The 21,456-nt window shown below is 43.0% G+C and overlaps 2 protein-coding genes and 1 pseudogene across 9 annotated transcripts in view; 2 read left to right on the top strand and 1 right to left on the bottom strand.

Annotated features, from left to right (window-relative positions):
* Window positions 1-4,055: 4,055 nt before the first annotated feature.
* NUP43 (nucleoporin 43) lies at window positions 4,056-20,638 on the bottom strand. The gene is made up of 9 exons (XM_001495468.6): window positions 20,273-20,638; window positions 16,709-17,075; window positions 16,288-16,410; window positions 15,324-15,401; window positions 14,160-14,340; window positions 12,484-12,619; window positions 11,577-11,728; window positions 8,445-8,567; window positions 4,056-5,351 (listed from the first exon to the last, which is right to left on the bottom strand). The coding sequence occupies exons 2-9, from the start codon at window positions 16,826-16,828 to the stop codon at window positions 5,122-5,124; spliced, it is 1,143 nt and encodes a 380-aa protein (XP_001495518.2). The 5' UTR covers window positions 16,829-17,075; window positions 20,273-20,638; the 3' UTR covers window positions 4,056-5,121.
* On the top strand, window positions 18,462-19,217 carry LOC100064584 (WD repeat domain phosphoinositide-interacting protein 4 pseudogene; annotated as a pseudogene).
* The window catches only part of PCMT1 (protein-L-isoaspartate (D-aspartate) O-methyltransferase), a 53,113-nt gene continuing 52,216 nt past the window's right edge, over window positions 20,560-21,456 (top strand). For all 8 annotated transcript variants that reach the window (XR_002805219.2, XR_002805218.2, XR_011434406.1 and 5 more), the window contains exon 1: window positions 20,560-20,963. Coding sequence is in view for 4 of the 8 variants with exons in the window: in XM_001495403.6 (XP_001495453.4) it covers window positions 20,729-20,963 (235 nt within the window). In the remaining 4 variants the exon portion in view is untranslated. The remainder of the gene's footprint in view (window positions 20,964-21,456) is intronic.

Here is a 21,456-nt window from a genome sequence, read left to right as displayed (position 1 = left end):
CACAGTCAAGGGGTGGAGATTCGACATAAATTATTTGGAATTCCAAACAGAATTTGTTTCTTCTCCACTTATTTATTCAAACATTTGTTTATGTCAGTGTGGACTCATGGATATTTATTTTATAGTTTATTATATTTTTTCCATCAAATTGTTGCAGCTTTGGCTATCGGGAGCTCTTCCAATTGGCTTCTCTGTCCCTTTGACATACTCCCTTCATTGTGGCCTTTTTTTTTAGAACTTTACTTTCTGGCACTACAAGATGCTCGGAGCTGTCTGGTATATTTCCTGCCCCTACAAGGAGCCCTGGTTCCTTTTGTTGGAGAATGGTGTTCAAAACCAAATCTAGGATCTGGATATGCGTGTTGCTACTGGGGTTATCACTGCTTGTAGGACCTCTCTGGCTAAAAAATTCTTAAATTTAACTTCATTCCATACTACGCAGGGTAAAAACCTGTGTTTTGATTTGTTGCAGCTGTTATTTTACAGTCTAGCATTAATTACAGTTTAGCTTCTTATAGCCATGGCCTCCACAAAGATTGTTTTGACAGTTAATGCATTTCTGACGGCTGCATCAGGCTGGTCTGTCAGCTACTGTTCCCCAAAGTCTGTCATGATGGTTTGGAATTCAGCATAAGTTTATTTCAAATTAATTAATTAAATTTTTACCTGATCAGCCAGATTCTAGTCCTTCTGTTTCTCCCTTCTCAATGCCCCCACCCCCCACCGTGGTTCTCTCCCTCTGTACATCTTTAATATACTGAAATGTTGGAATTGTTTCGATGCTAAGATGACTGTAGTCTACGATGTAGCTGTTAGTTGTTCAACATTGCTGCTTAATGTTAATCGTGGTTCAGAACGATACTGATGAAACAGTTTAGTTGCATATCATTGTTTGGGTCTCCCCAGGTTTCGTGTCTGTAAAATAGAACATCCCCACTGCTTCATAATTAGTCTGAGCTGGGTACCACATTGATACCCTCGGCTTAAATGAAGGCTTGATATAAACTATACACTACTGAACTTAGTATGCTTCTTGGACAAGATTCTAGAACGGATTATTAAAAGGATGTTTCCGGGCCGACGCAGTGGTGCAGCGATTAAGTTTGCACGTTGTGCTTCAATGGCCCAGGGGTCGCTGGTTCAGATCAGGGTGTGGACCTATGCCCCACTTGTCAAGCCATGCTATGGCAGGCGTCCCACATATAAAGTAGAGGAAGATGGGCACGGATGTTACCTCAGGGCTAATCTTCCTCAAAAAAAAAAAAAAAAAAAAAGGATGTTTCCACAATACTATGAAATAGAAGTGTTAGTCACAAAGGACAAGGAACTTTTCAGTTATGCCAAATTTTTATAGGATGATAGCTATAGCCCAGATATTTTCTCACAATAACCTCGTGAACAAGATAAATGGGGCAGAATGTCAATAAAATAGGTTGGTTTATAAATATTTCCATAACTGCAGCCAAATACCAATGATTCATATGTCCCTGATAATTGAGAGGACTCTAGGAGTTGACCTAAGCACTTCGGCCCATTTAATCTACCTCCTAACCAATGGGATGAGAGTGTAAAAAGCATGCTGAGCAAGTCTGAAAATAATCAGCTTCTACAGAAAAGATTCAAAAGAGATTGTTCGTTCTTTCCTATACTGAAATAAAATTTATCTTCTTGGAACAAGAAGGATGGACCTACAGTAAGGATCAAAACCATCTGCATTAACTCAAGAATATGGGGAGTATGGCTTAGGAGTATCATGTGTGAAAACTTAAGGGTTTAAGTTTAACTAGTCAGCAGTCTAATTGAACAAATGTCAGAATAGTTAAAATAAGCTGAGACAGCACTACAAAAGAATATCGTCCTCAGAATCAGGATGGTACAATTTCTGTCATACTCTCAGTAAGGCCAACACCTCCCAAAATGAACACTGTTCTGGGTGTCACACTTTAAAGATGACCTTTTGCAAATACGAGTATTTTTTAAAGGGAAAACAAGATTGTGAGTTTAGTCCAGTTCAGTTTACACTGATTCAGTGCTTACAATGGATCACTGACATAGGCGTTCTACTTGAGCTTGTGATCCAGTAGAGGGAGACAGGCTGCTTAACACAGCTGCAAGCATACATAAACTGTGCACAATGGGCTTTTGAAGCAGAGTACAATTAACCCAGATTGTGAGAGGCCATGGAAGGCTTTTTTTTTTTTGCTGAGGAAGATTCGCCCTAAACTAACATCTGCTGTCAATCTTCCTCTTTTTGTATGTGAGCTGCCACCACAGTACGGCCATTGACAGACAAGTAGTGTAGGTCTGTGCCGGGGAACTGGTCCCAGGCCCAGGCCACTGAAGCGGAGGATGCTGAACTTAACAACTAGGCCACCAGGGCTGGCCCTGGGGAGGGCTCTCTTGAGAAAATGACATGTAAAAGGAGTCCAGAAGCGTAACAAGGATTTAGCCAAGAAGGGCAAGAAAGTCCGGGAAGGGAACCTTGCTCACAAGAAATTACTAAAAAGGGATTAATCCCTTTTTTAAATGGTTTACCCCAAAGAAGCTACAATATGTAATTTATTTGAATATGTGATGAGAGTAATTAAATTTGTTTTTTGTGTCTCCTGAGGAAAGAAGACAAATGGAAGCAAATTTCAGTTCAGCATATGAAAATTCATTTACTTAGTGAAACCTTATGGTAAAATACCCCAATAATGCCAATTTCATAAACTGATTGGTGATTGGCTCTCTCATAATAGGCTCACAAGATCATTTTGTTAACTCACAATAACATGATTCTGCCTGTTTTACAGGATTGTCTTGGATCCCACTCCCATACTAAAACCCTGCTATAATGCTGTAACAATTAGAGCTGTCCAGAGGAGGAGAGGCTGCCTTGGGGAACGGGAAACTTTATCACAGTATATTTTCAAGTAGAGGTTGGATGATAATTTGTTAGGAATGCTGTGGAAAGATGATTAAATTTAGGTTGGAGATGTCCTCCAAGGTACCTTTCACCTCTGAGATCCTGCAGCCCTCATAAAAAACTATTTGAGTTTCATGAATAAAGGTGGTAAAGTGACAATGCACAAATTCATAAACTAGGGTTTTATTTACACTACGTAAAGCTTATGTTTCTTATTAAATCTAGCAGAACTCATCAACTGATAGGAAATGTAACACTATTCAAATGTACTTTCTTTTACTTACGGTTACAAATACCCTTAAATCAAAGCAAAGCTTCAAACTTAAAACTTGTTTTCAGTCCAAACTGCCTAGGCCTACACGTCTGGCTCCCTCCTTCTATCAATGCTGACTAGAATGATCAAAGGAAACTGTATACATTGCTGCTGGAAACCGAGAAGGGTGCTGACGACATGTATGAAACCTTCAAACTTTTCAGCAGCAGATAACGCAGATGAACACAGAGGCACAACAAGATTACTATTCACCATACATGGAAAATGTGCCACCTGGGAGCTAGGGTCTTCCAGGAGTGAGAGCAACTCTGGGCGCACTCACAAGGATGTTAGCCTGCTGACTGTTAGGGCCTGTACTGGCTGAAGGGAGGGGCACTGCAGCTTAGGCTGCAGCAAGACATTCGCACGAAGGAAACAGAAAGTCAAAGAAAAATTCATAGCTGTTTTTCTTACTGAATCCATGTGTTTACTGCTAGGGGATGCGCATCCACACATATAATATGTATGATATATTTCATTTTTACAAAAAAAATTATATACGTTGATGTATAAAAAAGGCTATGAAAAGACTATTGTCTGTTTGAGATTATAAGTATTTAAAAATTTTCTTTTGACTGTATCTGTTTTTTTCCTGTAATGAATTACTTTTGTAATAACAGAAAGTCTTAAAAATTAGTCCCAGCACTAAAACTATAAACAGATTAAAAACTCCTATCAGCAACATTTTCTTTCCTCCTCTGATTCTTTGGAATCAAAGTTACTAATTATCTTTAATCAAATATTCTTGAGTCACATATATATAAAAAAGCAGATGCATATACGTAGTCCATTTAAAAATGTTGACAAAAAACCAAAGATCAAAAAAGCCTGAGATAAGGTGGCATAAAAAATTGAAAATATTTATTAGGACAGAAAAGGAAAATTTTACCATAATTACTATGATTGGAATTCTAAAGTAAATGAACCAACACTTCAACTGTGTTATAGCAGTGACTTGTCATTAAGGCCTTAGTTCAATAATGCATTCAATCGAAGAAGCTCTGGAAAGACGACGTCATAAAGTGTCTTAAAACACTACATATCAAGTCATCATTAACGTTCTGGATAAGGATAAAGATGGCAGAATTCTATAGTCTTACTACATCATACTAGTCTCATACATGTTACCTATCAAATTTTTAATTTTTAAGTTGGCTCACTTATCAATGTCAAATTCTATTTTATTGCACAATGTCCAGTTTGGCAATTTTCAACTACACTGTAAAACTAAACAAAAGCAAAAATCCTTAGCAAAAATGAATTTTTCTTTTTTCTTTTCAAGAAAAATAAAGTTGGGTGTAAGTAGTTCACAGAGTTCTGTTCAAACTTAGTCTAATAAAGGCACCTGTCAAAACATCTTCACCTTGAAAAAAATGTGAACACAAAAAAATTCACCATTTTTGTACTCCTCAATTCTTTCTGAAAAAGTTTATTAAAACTATTAAGGAAATAAAATATGGAAGGATTGAAGAAAATACTTGCCATAAAAAGAACAAACATTAACACTGGCTAATGCCACCAGGGAAGGGTATAGGTCATGCCTCACATACTGTCGATGGAAAGGACAGGAACCCCTTGGTGTTTGACAGTGTCTCACAACACCAAAAATGAAGACTAAGTCCCACGAGCTGTCCAGAGTCTGTGTGACAGCAGCGTATTCATCAGCACAAGCATCTTCCGCGTGTTGCAACCCTCCTGCTATCAGTCATCGATCAGATTCTGCAACTCTTAGGGGAAGAGCCAACTAATAAAATCTGAAACTGGGCATTGACATTAACAACAGTTTACTGATGCTTCCCTTGCAAATTTCACATTTTCCAATAATAAAAATTTGCATAGAAGTTGGCATTTGAAAGGTTAACGGTATGTTTTTACCTGACATCTTATAATTATAGTATTTTCATGAAAATAGTTGTCTAGTAACATAAATTGCTTCTGCGTCGGTTCCACAAACAAGGCAAGGACCCAAAACATCCAAACTGTTCACAGACAAAGTCCTATTGGGAAGCAAGCTTGTGATTTCAATACGGTCTTTTGCAGGATCAGTGCTGAGCCAGGAGCTTATGACAGACTGGTGAACATTAGCCTGGTTACTAATGCTGTGAAACAAAAAAATACTACTTCTTCCTCCTGGGAGAAAAGAAAAGGGGAAAAAAATCTTTGAAGATTAATTTTATACTAGTAAACATCTGAAATTCTACTGATATTTTAAAAAGGCAATGAGTCAAACTTGTTTAATTCTCAGAATAACAGACTGATAATTCCACTATTACATATCACCATTTTTGACTAAAGGCTTGTTCAGTGATATTAAACACTCAAATTTCCATGGGATAATATGGATATCAAATTTGAAGTGTTCAGGCAAAGCAGAAGATTCTGACCCTGTCTTTTTGTTCATTCTTTAATGGAATGTCTCAGAAGTGTAGCAAAATGGCCAGAAGACAAGCAGAATAAGTAAGGAAAAAAGAAACTAAAAATGTAGATAACACAGAAATATAAGCTCTTAGGCGATTAAAAATCAAGTGATCATGAGAATTTCTGCACACATTTCTAGGTGAATATTTCTAAAAATACATTTTATATTTCTAAAAATATAATCAACCTGCTTTAGATATCCTTTTATTCTTACCTTTTATTTTAGATGTTCTTAAAAGTAGAATTTTAGAACATTACCAGATTATATAAATTTTTATCTCTAACAGTGCTCTGCATTTAACAGAGAATTAAAGCAGAAGCAGTATGTTTCAGTTTAAGCTATTATTTACAATTTTCCTTCCTCTCAACTCTCTGCCAGAGCAAATAAGGACAGACTTCATTTATTCAATAAATGGTTGGGTGCCAACTATGTGCCAGGTTCTGTGATAAGTGCTGGGAATACAAGGGGAAGTCCCTGATGTCTGGAAGCTTAAAGACTAGTGGGTTTAAATCTCGTGGATTCTTGAAAGCCCAGCTCAACCGCCTTCTCTAAGAAGCCTTTGAAGACGACCCTAGTTCAGGCTTCTCTCTTCCTTCCTGGAATCCTCAGCACTTGTATGTACCACTAATTTACTACCTGGTAACATTTTGTTTATGATTTAACTGTCCACGCCCCTTCTCCATAACTAAATTAAGTATTATTTTAAGAGCAGGTGGGAGTCCATATTTACCTTTTCAAAGTGTCTAATACTATGCCTTACAATACTAGACGCAGAATATAGTAAATGGTTTTATTTCTAGTCTAACCAAGGTTCTTCAAACAGCAAAATTTCAAATGTAAGACAGTGGCGGTAGAGGAGGAAGCAAATAAAAAACAAGGATTTAGTTAATCCTTAGATAAAATTGTTAGTTTCTCCCTAAGTGAAGCTGGCAGAAACATGCTACATGCTCTACACGGTCCATACTTCTCCACAGTTTTCCTGGAGAAGTTTTAGATTTTTCCCTGAGTTTTCTGTTTATCTTTTACAGCTCCTCTATTTCACGTTACTCTTGAATATTGTTAGAACTGCTGTGCTAATCTCCTCCCTGGTCCCCTGCTTCCACTTTTACCGTGCCTCCCCATAGTCCATTTACCCCACAGCAGCCAGTGATCCTTTGGGAACATAAGGCAGATCACGCCACTCCCCTGGTCAAAATTCTCCAATGGTTTTCTGCCACACTTAGAATTAAGTCTGAAGTCCTCATCATGGTCTCCTGAGTCCTGTTCCTCAGCTCCCTACCTCCTACCACTCCCTGAGCCTGCTCATTACCTGCAGCCATGCTGGCCTCCTTGCCTTTCTCTGCCTGTCTCAGACCCGCAGTATTTGCGTTGCCTCTGCCGGGAAGGCTTTCACGGGACTCATACCTCCACTCCTCTCAGGTCTCTGCTCAAATGCTATCTCCACCAAGCAGCCCCTCCCCCCTTCATTCTTTATCCTCCTACTCTGTTCCTCAGTCACCAGGTATTGGCCCAGTTCTTTTCCTTTTCGCGCTCAGTCCCCTTTTCCACTTTTCTGTGCTTTACTGTAGGAACAAATTCCATTTCCAGCCTCCCTTGCCATCTGCCTTCCAGGTGGCCCCTGCCAACGGGAGGTACTACTGTGGGTGAGTGGAAGGCGGACGAGGGGCGAAGCTCCAGGTTTCTGGCAACCACATCACCGCAGTAACTCCAGCCCTGGCTGAGGTGGCACCTTTCCTGTTGATCCAGAACCTACTCTGACAGCACTTCCTACTGTGCAGCCACAGAGATATGAACAGTTTTTGATTTCTGGGCATTACTTCTTCTTCTTCTTTGCTCTTCCAGCATCCCCCCTACGCCCGTTCATTCTTCTAGCCCTTCTACCACAGTGAAACCAATTCCTTCTAAATCTAGGGCAGTTTCTGTTTTTCTGATTGGACTTTCACTGAGACATTATCTACTTATTTACTGCCTGCTGGAATACGTGCTCTGAGTGTGTAGAGACTTTTTGTTCTGCTCATTGTGGTAGGCTCCAGCCCCAGAAGGGCGCCTAGCACATGGTGGGCATTTGATCCACATTTGCTGCATGAATGAACAAAAGAACTTTGGAACCACAGACAAACTCAAAAACAGGAAGCTTAGAAAATGCCAAAAACAAAAACACCCCTTGATTGTAAGTGTAGTTTCTGGCCGACCTTTATTACCTCTGTCTCTAATCAGGAGACAGGGCCTTCTAGTCTGAAGAAAACCCTATACCTTAATACATAAAAGATCAGCTTTTGTCTTGCCACTCACCCTCGGCAATGTAATAGAAAAGAGCTGTCAACACCTGTCCTACAGCAGAGGGCCCACGACAATGCGCTCCCAACAAGCCCCTGGCTGTGTGAAGTCAGCCAGCGCACAGCATTTCCAGTCATTAGCAGTACAGCAGTAAGAGGCTGACAGATTTCAAGCCCTATGATACTAGAATTGACCCTAAAACAGGACAATGGAAACCTTGTGCCATTCCTTAATGTTAAAAATCTGAGGGGCTGGCCCCGTGGCCCAGTGGTTAAGTTCACACGCTCCACTTTGGTGGCCCATCGTTTCACTAGTTCGGATCCTGGGCACAGACATGGCACCGCTCATCAGGCCACACTGAGGTGGTGTCCCACATGCCAGAACTAGAAGGACCCACAACTAAAAATACACAACTATGTACTGGGGGGCTTTGGGGAGAAAAAGGAAAAAAAAAATCTGAGAATCTCTACTTTGGTATTTGAACGTATTATAAAGTTACACATAAGAATCTTTATTAAAACTTTTACCTTCGTGAAAGAGTGATGACTTTTCAGGTGCGTCTGTGGAGGCGTCCCAGTGCCAGAGGGACCCATCTTCAGAACAAGTAAAGAGGTGATCTGGATTGGATGGGTGGAAGTGAACTTCCCACACTGCAAGAGAAGAACCAAGACGCTCATTCCTGTGTAGAGGAGTCGAACAAACATGAAAACTCTGTCTCTAGGCGTCATCTTCCATTAACCTCCACCACACACCTTCAAACCGCAAGTCCGTGATAAAATCAAAGACTTGAGAATTAAAGAAAAAACATAATATTAACTCTCCAAAAGGCTGTAACATGAAATAAGATAAAGAAAGCAAGTAGGAGCTGGCGCGGTGGCACAGTGGTTAGGTTTGTGTGCTCCGCTTTGGCAGCCTGGGGTTTATGGGTTCAGATCCTGGGCATGGACCTAGTACCACTTGTTAGGCCATGCTGTGGCGGCATCCCACATAACATGGAGGGAGGTTGGCATGGATGTTAGCTCAGTGACAATCTTCCTCAAGTAAAAAGAGCAAGACTGGGAAGAAATGGTAGCTCAGGGCCACTCTTCCTCACCAAAACGAAGAAAAGAAAGACGCCAAGTAAATCTACTTGTGTATTGGGCCAGCAAATGAATGAAAATAAATGCTGATGTTTGATCTATCTCATTTGTTTTTGGTGAGGACGACTGGCCCTGAGCTAACATCTGTTGCCAATCTTCCCCCTTCTGCTTGAGGAAGATTGTTGCTGAGCTAACATCTGTTGCCAATCTTCCCCCTTCTGCTTGAGGAAGACTGTCGCTGAGCTAACATCTGTATCAATCTTCCTTTATTTTGTACGTGGGACACCGCCACAACATGGCTTGATGGGCGGTGTGTAGGTCCACACCCAGGATCTGAACTGGTGAACCCTGGGCTGCTGAAGCAGAGCGCATGAACTTAATCAGTACCTGACCAGGCCGGCCCCCTATTACATTTTTTTCTTTTTACGGAAAAGCATAACAATGGGGTAATTCTGAAAAGAAAAAAATTGGTAAGTTCTCTTATTTTCAAATCCTGTGTCATTACTGAATGAAGGTCATATTATTGAAAAGACAGAGACCATAAAAGTAATATACAAATGAATTTCTAAGAGGCAGAGTCCAACTTGGGCTCATGCCAGGACTCCAGATACTTCTGGTCTATGTCACAGAAATAGCAACTAGCTCCGAGCAAAGCAAAACCTGGCAATGCTCCAAGAACCTGGATCCAGTTTCAGATGGAAGGCTTTTAAGAAGCAAATTTGGGATTGAGGACCCCTCAAGCTCTAAACTTGAAGGGAACTCTGTGTGTCATTAGACATCTGGGAGCCAATGACTGGCCAGGCCGCCTTAGGAAGTTATCTGCAGCATGCAGACAAAACAGGCAGTCTGGGAACAAGGGTTCTGAGGTTCTGGGTGACCTTAAAGAGGCAGCAGAGAAAGTGCCTGGGGTCCAGCATAAAAAGCGCAAGGCACATGTTTGCAAGCTGGCAATTTTCATTCTGACAGTTACCACAACTGAACATCGTGCCACAAAACACTAAAAGGTCACCTTCCACAGGAGGAGAGGAATGTATTCTGGGTGAGTCCCTGTATAAAGTACATTCACACTGTTTCATTAAAACAAAGTGAAACAGAACAGCCCGGAGAGCACAAGCAGACTGCCCAAATCTAGCTTCTTAAGTATTTATTTCCAAATTAGAAAACAAACCTCTATAAAACATCTTTCTTTTTTTTGTTTTGTTTCAACACTTTTTTTCTTTTAAGATTGGCACCTGGGCTAACAGCTGTTGCCCATCTTCCCCTTTTTTTTTTTTAAGATTGGCACCTGGGCTAACAGCTGTTGCCCATCTTCCCCTTTTTTTTTTTAAGGATTGGCACCTGGGCTAACAGCTGTTGCCAATCTTTTTTTTTTTTTTTTTTTCCAGCTTTATTTCCCATCTCCCCCCCACCCCCCAACCCCGGTACATAGTTGTATATCTTAGTCGCAGGTCCTTCTAGTTGTGGGATGTGGGACACTGCCTCAACATGGCCTGACAAGCGGTGCCATGTCCGCACCCAGGATCTGAACCCTGGGCCACTGCAGCGGAGTGCGCGAACTTAACCACTCGGCCACAGAGCCGGCCCCCAAAACATCTTTCATTTCTAGCCAAAAGTCAAGATGAATTCAAAATAATACATTACAATCCATGACATCTGTGTGTATTGCTTAACAACACAGGCTGGCAGTTAAAAAGGGGGTGGTGAGAAGAGTCTCCAAGTCTGGAATTCTACTGCCGCTGGGTGCCCAACGTCAGGCTCTAGGAGGGCATACTCCATTCCTTTTTCTTCTCTTTTTTCTGGGCATAGCTATAACTGGAAGAGGCAAAACCAAATTCTATCCTTTTATTTGTTTCTTAACATATAATCTTAAAAGTCATTTGTCTTTCCAAGGTAATAATGTGAAATTTACTTAAACTGAGGAGTTGCAATACAAGTATAATGTTTGTTCTTTTGTACTTTTATTCAAGCAGGGTTCAATACGAACTTATCTTAAGTCAGAATTTAAAACTATAATCTACTTTGGCAATGATATCAAAGACAGCAGTGATAAAATGAAAAATTTTGGCCAAAAAATGCCCACCAAAACCAAAAGACAGACATAAAAAACAACAAAACAAGAGCCTGTATCTATTCTTGTTAAAAGAAAAAAAAAGGTACAATAACAAATTGAGGAACACAGATTGGCAAATATTAAAAACAACAGCCTGCATTTACACAGGAAAAGGCATTTTCACGTACTGAGTATGGCCATATAAACTGGTACTGTTTTTATGTAGAACAATTTGACAAGTATCACAGCTTTAAAATTATGCAAACATTTCAGCTCATCAATTCTTCTAAAACATTATCCTAAGAAAATTAAGTGTATAAAAATGAACATATAAGGATAATCACTGTGGTTTTTAATAATGAAACATGTTAAAGAACTTAAATGTCAAAAAGGGGTTACTTATTTATTACAAATTTATACAATTCAGCCAAAAGCTGATGTAAAATGATCCATATGTATCGTAATGGAAAGCTGCTTACAATAATCATATAACTAACCAACACACACTTATATATGTCCCCGATACTTACTTTCAGCTTCATGGGCCTTCAGCAGAGACACGGGCATAGTACCTTGTCTAACGTCCCAAATACTCAACATTCCATCCTGGCCCCCAGTAGCTACAACGTGCTGCTGGTTGGGATGTCGATCAACACAGTGGAGTGGTACTCGGTCACCAGTCCTTTTATGGAAAACACAGTGACATCAAACGTGTTGTAAAGTATAATTTAGCTTTCCATAATCCAAGAAACATGTTTCATTCTAGTAACTAAATGATAACTTTGTGGCTGGAGCTAATGGCTAAACTTAAATCATGTCAAAAATTGACTACATTAAACATATTTTTAAATATTACAATTTGGGAGGGAATTAAAGGCAAAAGTTATTCATCCTCTCTTCAATTTGGAGACAGGGAGCAAGATAATTTGTAAGATGTGCAAAGCACATTTCCATTTCTTGGCTTTTTAAAAACATTACATGTCAGCAAAACAGCATATTCTTTACTTCCAATTTAATGCTTAGTTTATACAATTATTTTTTCAGTTTGACACATTCTATTTTCTTCTTAGAGAAGGTTGCACACATAGAATGGGGATTTCTGCTCATAAAAAATATCTTGAATTGTATTTTTCTCCCAATCACCTCTAGAGTATATTATACCCACTATTGACAGAATCATCTGATGGCAAAAGTTAGTTCCCTGCTGAATAATATAAACTTCAAAGAGATGGAGGCTCTGAATCAATACAACAAATATTTACTAAATGCAGCATGGTAGTATCAAGCCCATCAAATCATACTTGCTTTATCAAACTTAATCAGGGATCACTCTCTTAAAATGCAATTACAATACAACATGGTTTAAAGTCAGTTGCTATAGACAATTGAACAAATTAATTTTGCATTACACCACTAAAATTACAAATCAAAACTCACAGTGATAAAATCTGAGAGGGCTCATTTCCTTGTTGTCTGAAATCCCATATTTTTAACTGTCCAATTGAATTAACTGTAAGAATCTCTGGAGTTCGAAGGAAGGTCACAGCATGGAGTGTGCTGCTATCTGCATTGTCTACAAATCAAGAAAACAGCAGTGCGTGTTAATGGGCCGCCCTTTCCATGAAAATCTCAAGTCACATTCCTTCTATTGATTGAAATATTACAAATGAAATTTTAAACAAGTCACAGCTTAATTTCTACAGAAAAATGCACAGCAATATAGTTGTTAAAATGGACTCTCCCTTGATAGAAAAACAGTATCACTCACAGGACGTCTGAACTGCTTTCCAAATAGAGGGCTGAGTTTTCACATATTTCTCTGTTTCCACTTAAGGTTACCTTCACGCTTTGAGACAGCTACTCAAACTCGTCTATATCCAATTTTATGTTCCACCATCCCTGAACCCAGAAACTCCACTCTACTGGGCCAAACCCCAGTGCTTCCTCCACAGTTCACTCTGCCCTTGCAGTATTCTGCTGACTCATCTCAAATCTACCACCTTTACTCTCATTAATTCTCTCCTCCTCCACGAAGTCCTTCCTGATTGCTATAATGGTCCTTTTCTTTTTTCCTAGAGTGTTTAGAGCGTATACCTCATAACTTAGCATATACTTAGGGACTTTTGTTTTGTGACACCCCTCCAAACTGCCACCAGGCGATGGTCCTTAACAATTAAACAAGTGGTGTCCCTCAGAACTAAAAATCATAATAAACAACACAAAACACTGATTTATGGGCTCAATCCATAGAGGTTCTGATTTAGGAGGTCCAGGGTGGTGGACTGTTAAAAATTTCCCCAGGCTTGGGGCTGGCCCAGCGGCACAGCGGTTAAGTGTGCAGGTTCCACTTCGGCGGCCCGGGGTTTGCTGATTTGGATCTTGGGTGCGGACATGGCACCACTTGGCAAGCCACGCTGTGGGAGGCATCCCACGTATAAAGGAAGATGGGCATGGATGTGAGCACAGGGCCAGGCTTCCACCGCAAAAGGAGAAGGATTGGCAGCAGATGTTAGCTCTGGGCTAATCTTCCTCAAACGGCACTTTTTGTCATTCTCTAAATGGCCTTACTCTGCCTCCACGCTATTCCCTTTGTCTTGTGTGCCATCTTTTAGTATTACTTATGGTCCAAAACGTAGATTAAATTAATTGTCATCTGTCCCTCAATTCTTTTTTTTTTTTTAAAGATTTTATTTTTTCCTTTTTCTCCCCAAAGCCCCCCAATACATAGTTGTATATTCTTCGTTGTGGGTCCCTCTAGTTGTGGCATGTGGGACGCTGCCTCAGCATGGCTGGATGAGCAGTGCCATGTCCGCACCCAGGATTCGAACCAACGAAACACTGGGCCGCCTGCAGGCGAACTTAACCACTCGGCCACAGGGCCAGCCCCTGTCCCTCAATTCTTTATTCAACAATTGCCTCCAGTCAAAAAAAAAGTTTCTCTCTCCTCTGCAGCCACTTATTCACACAGGCCTTATCAGCATGCCGTCGTGATACAGGGATCCTGCTCTGTGTATTTTTATATCCCTCAAACACCTAGCATTGTGTTTACAGAGCACATGGCAGGTGTTCAGTTACTATATGACAGACGAAAGAAATATAACAGTTTCTCTCACCTATGGTTCTCACAGCTTCCTTGTGATCAGCTCTGAAGAGATTTATCCGACCATCTTCTCCAACTGTGACGATTTCTGGGTTGCTGCACACAACACCCGTGCACGGTGCACTGCGACAGGAAAGGCTGCCCGGGCTTGTGTGGTAGTGAGCTGCTGTCCACTGCTGGCCGACTGAAAGAGTCTAAGTGTCAGAAAGCAGCACGTGATTAATCAAAACAAAGCTCTAAAAAGTAGCACTTTTCCCCAACTAGAGTATTTTTAAATTCTGTCTCACACCCTTCTAGAAAAAGAACAACTCTCTTTTTCGTTTGTAATTCCAAGTCATTAAGTCTAGAACTACTCCCCTCAAAGCTCTGCATACACTGGATCACGATTCAAAAGGAATGCTGCTCAATAAAGTTCCACATTTACATCAAACCAAAGAAACGGGTTTTAGGCCTCAGGGAGTTATTTGTTCAAAAGTAACTCTAAATTCTTAAGGGAATTAGCCTACATCTAAAAAATAAATCTCTACACTTTCTAAAAGACTCCTTTAAGAAAAACACTTAACAAGACCTGGGTCTTATATTTACTCTGCACGCCTATTCGCAAGGGGACCTTTATTAATCCCAAAGTCTAAATAAGCACTCTCTTCCAGCAACTTAAAAGTGTTACCACAAGCGGGGCTATTTTAAAGAACTGCCCTCTCCACTATGCTTTGAAGGTCAGCACTCGTGGGCTTTTGCACATAAGAAAGGCATTGAAAAAATGGCCAAGTCTTCATACAGTATATCCTCTCTTCTAATTAAAACCTAGGTTCTATCCACAGACACAAAGAAGCTGTTTATATTCTCTCTCACGATACCTGAGCTAGAAGGTGCTCTTCCTTTTTTCGAAAGAATAGAATAGAAACTTAAAAGAGAGAATTACAGGAAAATCGCTTGCCAGAATACCGTCTTACTAGGTCTAAACTAACAGAATTTATTTAAGAGATACCCAATTTCAATAAAAGCTCACACAAACACGGTTCTTGAATTAATGTATTAAACGATGGGTAATATTTTCCCCCATCATGTTTTGAGACTACAAAACTTTTTATTTGTGTCATTATTAAGTACAGTTTTCTTTAAGCCTTCCTAAAAATAATTAAAATACAAATTCAGTTTTCAAACAAAAGTTCTTTACCTGGTTATTTGGATGGTGAAGGAAAAGTGTTACAGATCCTGTTGATGAAGCAGCTACAATCCTTTCCTGGTCAAAGAACTAAATAGAAAATTCCCACTTGTTATAGATTCAGAAACAGTAGCAGGGAGAAAACCCATTTGTTTAATTCAATTAGCAGCAGAACGATTTTAAAATGCAAAGAGCCTATAAATAAAATCGGATGATAGATCTGAAAGTCAAAACTTATATACAAATAAAAGCATTTTCGTAAAGAATAAATAATTTTTTCCCTAAATTCATTCACCTATAATTGACTTAATTTTGGACCACTACCATAAAGGTTTAGAAAAGTATCATTCTAAAGTTAGGCAGCTTTCTACAGAATAAAATGCACGGAGTTTGAAGCTATACGGACCAGGATTTAAAAATTTAATTCCATTCTCAATACTTACTGCTAACTTTGAGACTGCGGCCTAGTTAAGTTCTCTAAGCCTTGGCAAACCTTTAAAATGAGAGAACTAATCCCTACTTAGGGAGTTGTTATAAGAATTCAAAAAGCAAAACCGTGTAAACTGCCTTGTACAGCATTTCTCACATAGTACATGCTCAAGAGATCTTAATCTGTTTCCTTATTGATAAAACAGAGATAACAATACTTGATTCATAAGCATGTGATGAGAATCAAATTAACTTATGTAAAGCTCTCTAACTTATGTAAAGCTCCCCAAATAGTGCTTGGCACATAGCAGACAATCAATTAATTAAAAAACAACAACAAAAACCAGGATTAAAAGACTAGGATTAAATCTACATCCTCTTCCCCAGTCCTGATTCTGCCATGATGTTGGCAAACTATAACCAACAGAGATCTCAGTTTTCCTGTAAACCCAGGGTGAGTCTAGACAGCCTTTATGATTCTTTGCATCCTTTAAGATATTACTTTCAGTCTTTAAAAACTTAGCTTTTGGATATTACGCAGACTTACCTGTAAGTCCATCACATCACCATGGTGTTTGATATCGCACAATAACTGATGGTCTCCTTCAAACCCTCCATCAGAATCCAAGTTCCCAAAATCTCCAATAGACCACAGTGAAACACGATTTTCCTGCAAAGCAGAAAGTTTTATCTTGAGCTGAAATATACGTTAACCTCTCGGAAATTACAATTTGTATTGCCTTCAAGCCTTGCTTTAAAAGCATCTCAGACAAAAGATACGGTGCCTTCAAAACACAAAACTGGAGGCTTAGGCACACCGTCGATGGCTCGGCGGTACCGGGCAACCGAGACAGGGACTCGAGGGGCAGAAAAGAGCGAGAGGAGCTGGAAGGCGAAGGAGCTGGCGCGCTGATTCCAGGAGACCGGGAGGAGGAGGCAGGGGCTCCCCGGCCCGGGAGCGGGGGTACCTCATTGTCCCAAGAGCCCGTAGCGAAGGTGTCCGCAGTCTGCAGGCTCCCCGCAGGCACCGGCCGCCAGCGGGTTTTGCTGATTTTCTGAGACACAAACTTGGCGTAGATTTCCTCCATGCCGAGAGCAACGCGAGCAGGTACCGCAACCAGCACGGCGCGCGCCTCGCAGCCCCGCTCCTTCCCGTGGAGCCCGGATTGGCCCGGACCTGACGAGGCGGACGGTGGCCGCGGAGAGCCAATTCTCCTCCGTCGGCAGTGCGGGCGCTACCAGCCCCCAAACGCGAGGAATTGGGATGCCCTTCTTCACCGCGGTGGCCCTGACCAAAGGCAAGAGTGTGAGGGCCTTGTGCTGTAGGATCTGCTCCTAATGCGCAAAATCAGTATAGCAACACTGAGACAATGCATTTTTGCAATAAATGTGCAATGTAAAACAAGTTTAAAAGCAAAAATAAAACAATGCAAGAGAAGCCACCTAGTAGCCACACCTAAGCATTGTTTTGCATTTCACTGAGCATAGAAAAGATTCGAAATCCTTAAATTCTCAAGGAAGTATGTCCATTAACGTACCAACTTATATTCTAAACCTCTCCCTCTTTGTCCCTCAAACAAATCCTTTGCTTCAAAGTTGTTAATACACTGTCAGAGCCTGGAGTTGGAATTCTCAAGACTCCAGTTCTAGCGCTTTTTTTTTTTTGTTTTTTGGTGGCTTTTTTTTGGTGAGGAAGACTGGCCCCGAGCTAACATCTCTTGCCAATGTTCCACTTTTTGCTTGAGGAAGATTGTTGCTGAGCTAACATCCATGTCAATCTTCCTTTATTTTGTATGTGGGACTCTGCCACAGCATGGCTTGATGAGTGATGTGTATGTCCTCGCCTGGGATCTGAACCCATGAACTCCAGTCCACTGAAGCAGAGAGTGCAAACTTAACCACTAGCCACCAGGCAGCCCCTCCAGTTCAAATTTTGACTCCCATTGCCTAGTTGTGAAACCTTCCACAATTTATTTATGTATATAATTAAGAATGAGTTTGATATGTAACATGGATAGCCCAGGAAGCAGAGCTCCAGGTTCCTTCTTCTCTGCTTTCTGTTACCCCTATAACATCCTTTTATTCCTCTCTCCTTCTCAGAATCCTGCCCATCCTTCAAAGACCAGTTCCTTCTGGTATCTTTTCCTGATTACTCCAGCCCATGACAATCTAAATAAACATAGCACTTGATACCTAGACCACTAATAGCGTTATATATTTTGCCTTCTGTCGCTAGTTTTCTTTGGATGCTGATCTCCCTAATTAGAATGTAAATCCTATTGCATACAAGAATTATGACATTCATCTTTTTCAAAAACCTCCTTTACACTATATTCATAACTGTATTGGTCGTTTCTTTAAAAGAGGCCATGATGTTTTGTTGTTGTTGTTCTTTTTATCTGAGATTGGTAGTTTTATTTCACAACCACAGCTTGTGGAAGCACCACATGTAAATGTAATCCGTCTAAGTCAGTTTTAGAGAGTTACCTTACTGAGGACTTACTGGTTTTGTTCTGTTTTTGTTTTTAACTGAAAGACCATCAGGACACGGCAGAGAGATGAAATGGAAAACTATGAGAGTCTCAAAATGACAATTTTGTTCCCAATATTGAAATAAAGAACGCTGTTTTCCCACAAAGTCAGAAAGTGGGGTGGCGGGCGGCACCAAGAATCTGGGCTGGGATTGGGGACACGTGGAGGTCAGGAAAGCAATCCTGGACCATGACTCGGCAACTACTTGGAGGAGTGAGCAGCCTGCGTTTTAACCAAGACCAAAGGTGTTTTTCCTGTGCCATGGAAACAGGGGCGCGCATCTACAGCGTGGAGCCATTGATGGAGAAAGGACATCTGGGCCATGAGCAGGTGGACAGCATGGGCCTGGTTGAAATGCTGCACCGCTCCAACCTGCTGGCCCTGATGGGCGGGGGTAGCAGCCCCAAGTTCTTAGAGATCTCAGTGCTGATCTGGGACAATGCCCGGAAGCCAAGGACTCCCAGGAAGAGCTGGTGCTGGAGTTCACCCTCACCAAGTCGGTGGTGGCTGTGCGCATGCGCCATGACAAAAATCACGCTCCATCTCTTTGTACTCCTCCTCCGACAAGACCCAAAAGCTGTTTGAATTTGACACCTGGGACAACCCCAGGGGGCTCTGTGACCTCTGCCCCAGCCTGGAGAAACAACAGCTAGTGTTCCTAGGGCACAAGTGCGAGAGTCTGCAACTTGTGGACCTGGCGAGTACGAAGCCCGGAACTTCATTTTCTCCATTAACCATCCCTGAACTAGCCAGGCACCGCAGTGGCCTCCGCCTTCCATAAGGGCACCCTTATTCGCCTTTCTGACCCGCAGTCCAAGGAGAAACTGGGTGGAGCTGCGCAGAGGCACTAACCCTGCCATCCTCTATCGTGTTAACTTCAGCAGTGACGACTCTGCTTTCAAAGATACCCGCCTCAACTGCCGCTCCGCCCATCTGTGTAGATAAGTCTTTCCTCCTGATGGAAACTGCAACAGAGAGGCTTTCGATGTGTATCTTGACATCTGCGATAAGGATGACTTTTAAGGACCCTGTGGCTTGTGATAGGAACCTGCAGTGGCAGGATTATGAAGCCTCGAGGGTGGGAGTGGGGAAGATGGGGGTCCTGTGGAAGCCACCAGCCAGCAGGCATTAATGGAGCAAGTGCCCGCTTTATACTCAGCAGAGGAATGTCTAAACAGCTCACGTCCCCCAAGCACTTCTTGATGACTGTGTGCCTGTAGGGCCAGGCCAGGGACCCTGGGAGGCAGCAGACCCCCTAAGCTCCCAGCCTGGAGAAGACTGCTAGGGACCCAGAGGGAGTGCTCTAATCCAACCTGTAAGGTTTAAAAAAACTTCACAGAAAAAAAAAAAGAACACTGTGTTGAGTGTGGTTTCGTTTATGGTCACAAAATCCAGAAATAGGTAATGTATATTTCGGATTAGAAGTAGGCTGAGTATTTGACAAAATCTGGTGAGAACTAGCATTTGAAAAATGCTGCTGACGCAGTAGCACAGATGTCTTGGCATAGCTTTGTTTCCTTCCTTAAAAGTTTATTGGACTAAATGATGACTGGATTCTGACGGTCTCAGTTCTGATTAGGAGTCAGCAAGTTCGATGCGACAGGCAATGCTCCCTGTCAGCTTCTCGCTCATTGTCTTGCACAGCTAATAGCAATAAAGCTGGTGTCCAATCTAACGGTGGAATTTGTGATGCTTAATTAGCTGAAAACGCACACTTGTGCTGGGAGAATAACACATTCGCCATACGATACTGTGGTATTTTTAACCAACTGCATTGTTCTGAGCAGCATTCCCCACGCTCCACCCTACCTCCATTTCATGGTATTCTTCCATTCTATGCATTTGAGCTTTAGAGTTGAGAACAAACCAGGGTCCCAAGGTATCTGCTAACCTAACACTGATGGACTTGTCACAAAGCCAGAGGCTAGAGTACTCGGGTTAGAGAGGGTTCTATTAAGATTAACCAGGTTCCACCATAGGGAGCTCAAACGGTAACCGACCTATGTATTAGTCAACTGGGTTGGGTGAGGCAGGACGGAGGAAGCCCACCGTCTAACAATCTGGACAGCTATAGGAGCAGACCCGCGGCTCGCAACAGCTGACACGACGCCACTGCGGAGCCACCGGCAGCGGCGGAACCAGATCGGCCCCGCCATCCTGCCGCCTCGCTCGGTGATCGGAGCCGCAGCCAGGCACGCGACGCACCACGCTTGGGCCCACCCTGCCTGGCCGCAGGGAGAACCCGGCAAGGAGGCGGAGGCGGTGCGCAGCCCGAAGCCCTTAAAGGGGTACGCAGCGGCGGCGGTGCTGACTCAGCCCGGCCTCCCGGCCGGTCCCCACGCAACCGCAGCGGCCACTGGCGCGGGAGGCGCGGCACGAGGCCACCCCCGCCTCTCGCCCCACCCGGCCGCGCCCGAGTCCGCGCGGCGTCACAGAGCGCATGCGCGCCGCAGGGGATGCCGGGAGCGCGCAGTGGCGGCAGAGGCAGCGGCGGCGACGGCAATCACAGCGGCGGCTACAGCGGGGACGCGAGCAGGGCGGTGACCGTGTGGGAGGTGTTCTCACTCTTGGGGAAGCTGTTGGGCACCGTCGCCGCGCTGAAGGTAGTCCTGTACCTGCTCCGGGTGTGCTTAGCGATGGCCTGGAAATCCGGCGGCGCCAGCCACTCGGAGCTAATCCACAACCTCCGCAGTAAGTGCCACCCCCGCCCGGTGTGGGGCAGCTGGGGCAGGCCGGGCCTTGACCGGGTCCCCCCGGGACGTCCGGAACGTTCTGTCTACCCCGTCCGTGCCTGCTGGAGGGCCTCGGCGGAGGGTTGCACCAGCCGTCCGGAGCGGCATGCGCGTGCGATCGCCTCCCCCGGGACCTGTCACTCATCGGCAACGTGGTTGCGAAGCGGGGAGAAAGGGCCGGGGCCGTTGCTGGTGGGGCAGGGGCCAGCGTCTCCCCGCGGGCCGGGGGGGGAGGGGGCGCGGCACAGGTGGTGGGGCTGTCACTCGAGTCAGCCGCCTGCTTGTCCGGGTCCGCCGGGCGAGGGGCGTGCCCTCGGCGTGGGGAGATGCTGGCCGGACCTCCTAGAGACAGGGCTGGAACCGAGGGGACCCCACCCTGGCCCCCCGCTTCTTCTCACCTTCCTCCTGCTTCAAAATCGGCCTCATTGCGAGCTTTCTCTCCTATCCTGCCT

The sequence above is a fragment of the Equus caballus genome, chromosome 31, assembly GCF_041296265.1.
Source record: "Equus caballus isolate H_3958 breed thoroughbred chromosome 31, TB-T2T, whole genome shotgun sequence".
Classification (NCBI taxonomy): Eukaryota; Metazoa; Chordata; class Mammalia; order Perissodactyla; family Equidae; genus Equus; species Equus caballus.
Note: the sequence above shows the minus strand (reverse complement) of the source record. Positions and strands in the feature narration are given on the sequence as shown.

Excerpts from the sequence above, each read along its gene's own strand:
- NUP43 (XM_001495468.6), bottom strand. The coding sequence starts at position 16,828 with ATGGAGGAAATCTACGCCAAGTTTGTGTCTCAGAAAATCAGCAAAACC. Across the intron at positions 14,341-15,323 it reads TTCACCATCCAAATAACCAG|ACTCTTTCAGTCGGCCAGCA; the intron begins GTAAAGAACTTT and ends TCTGACACTTAG. Across the intron at positions 8,568-11,576 it reads GAAGGCCCATGAAGCTGAAA|TGTGGGAAGTTCACTTCCAC; the intron begins GTAAGTATCGGG and ends CTTCTCTTGCAG.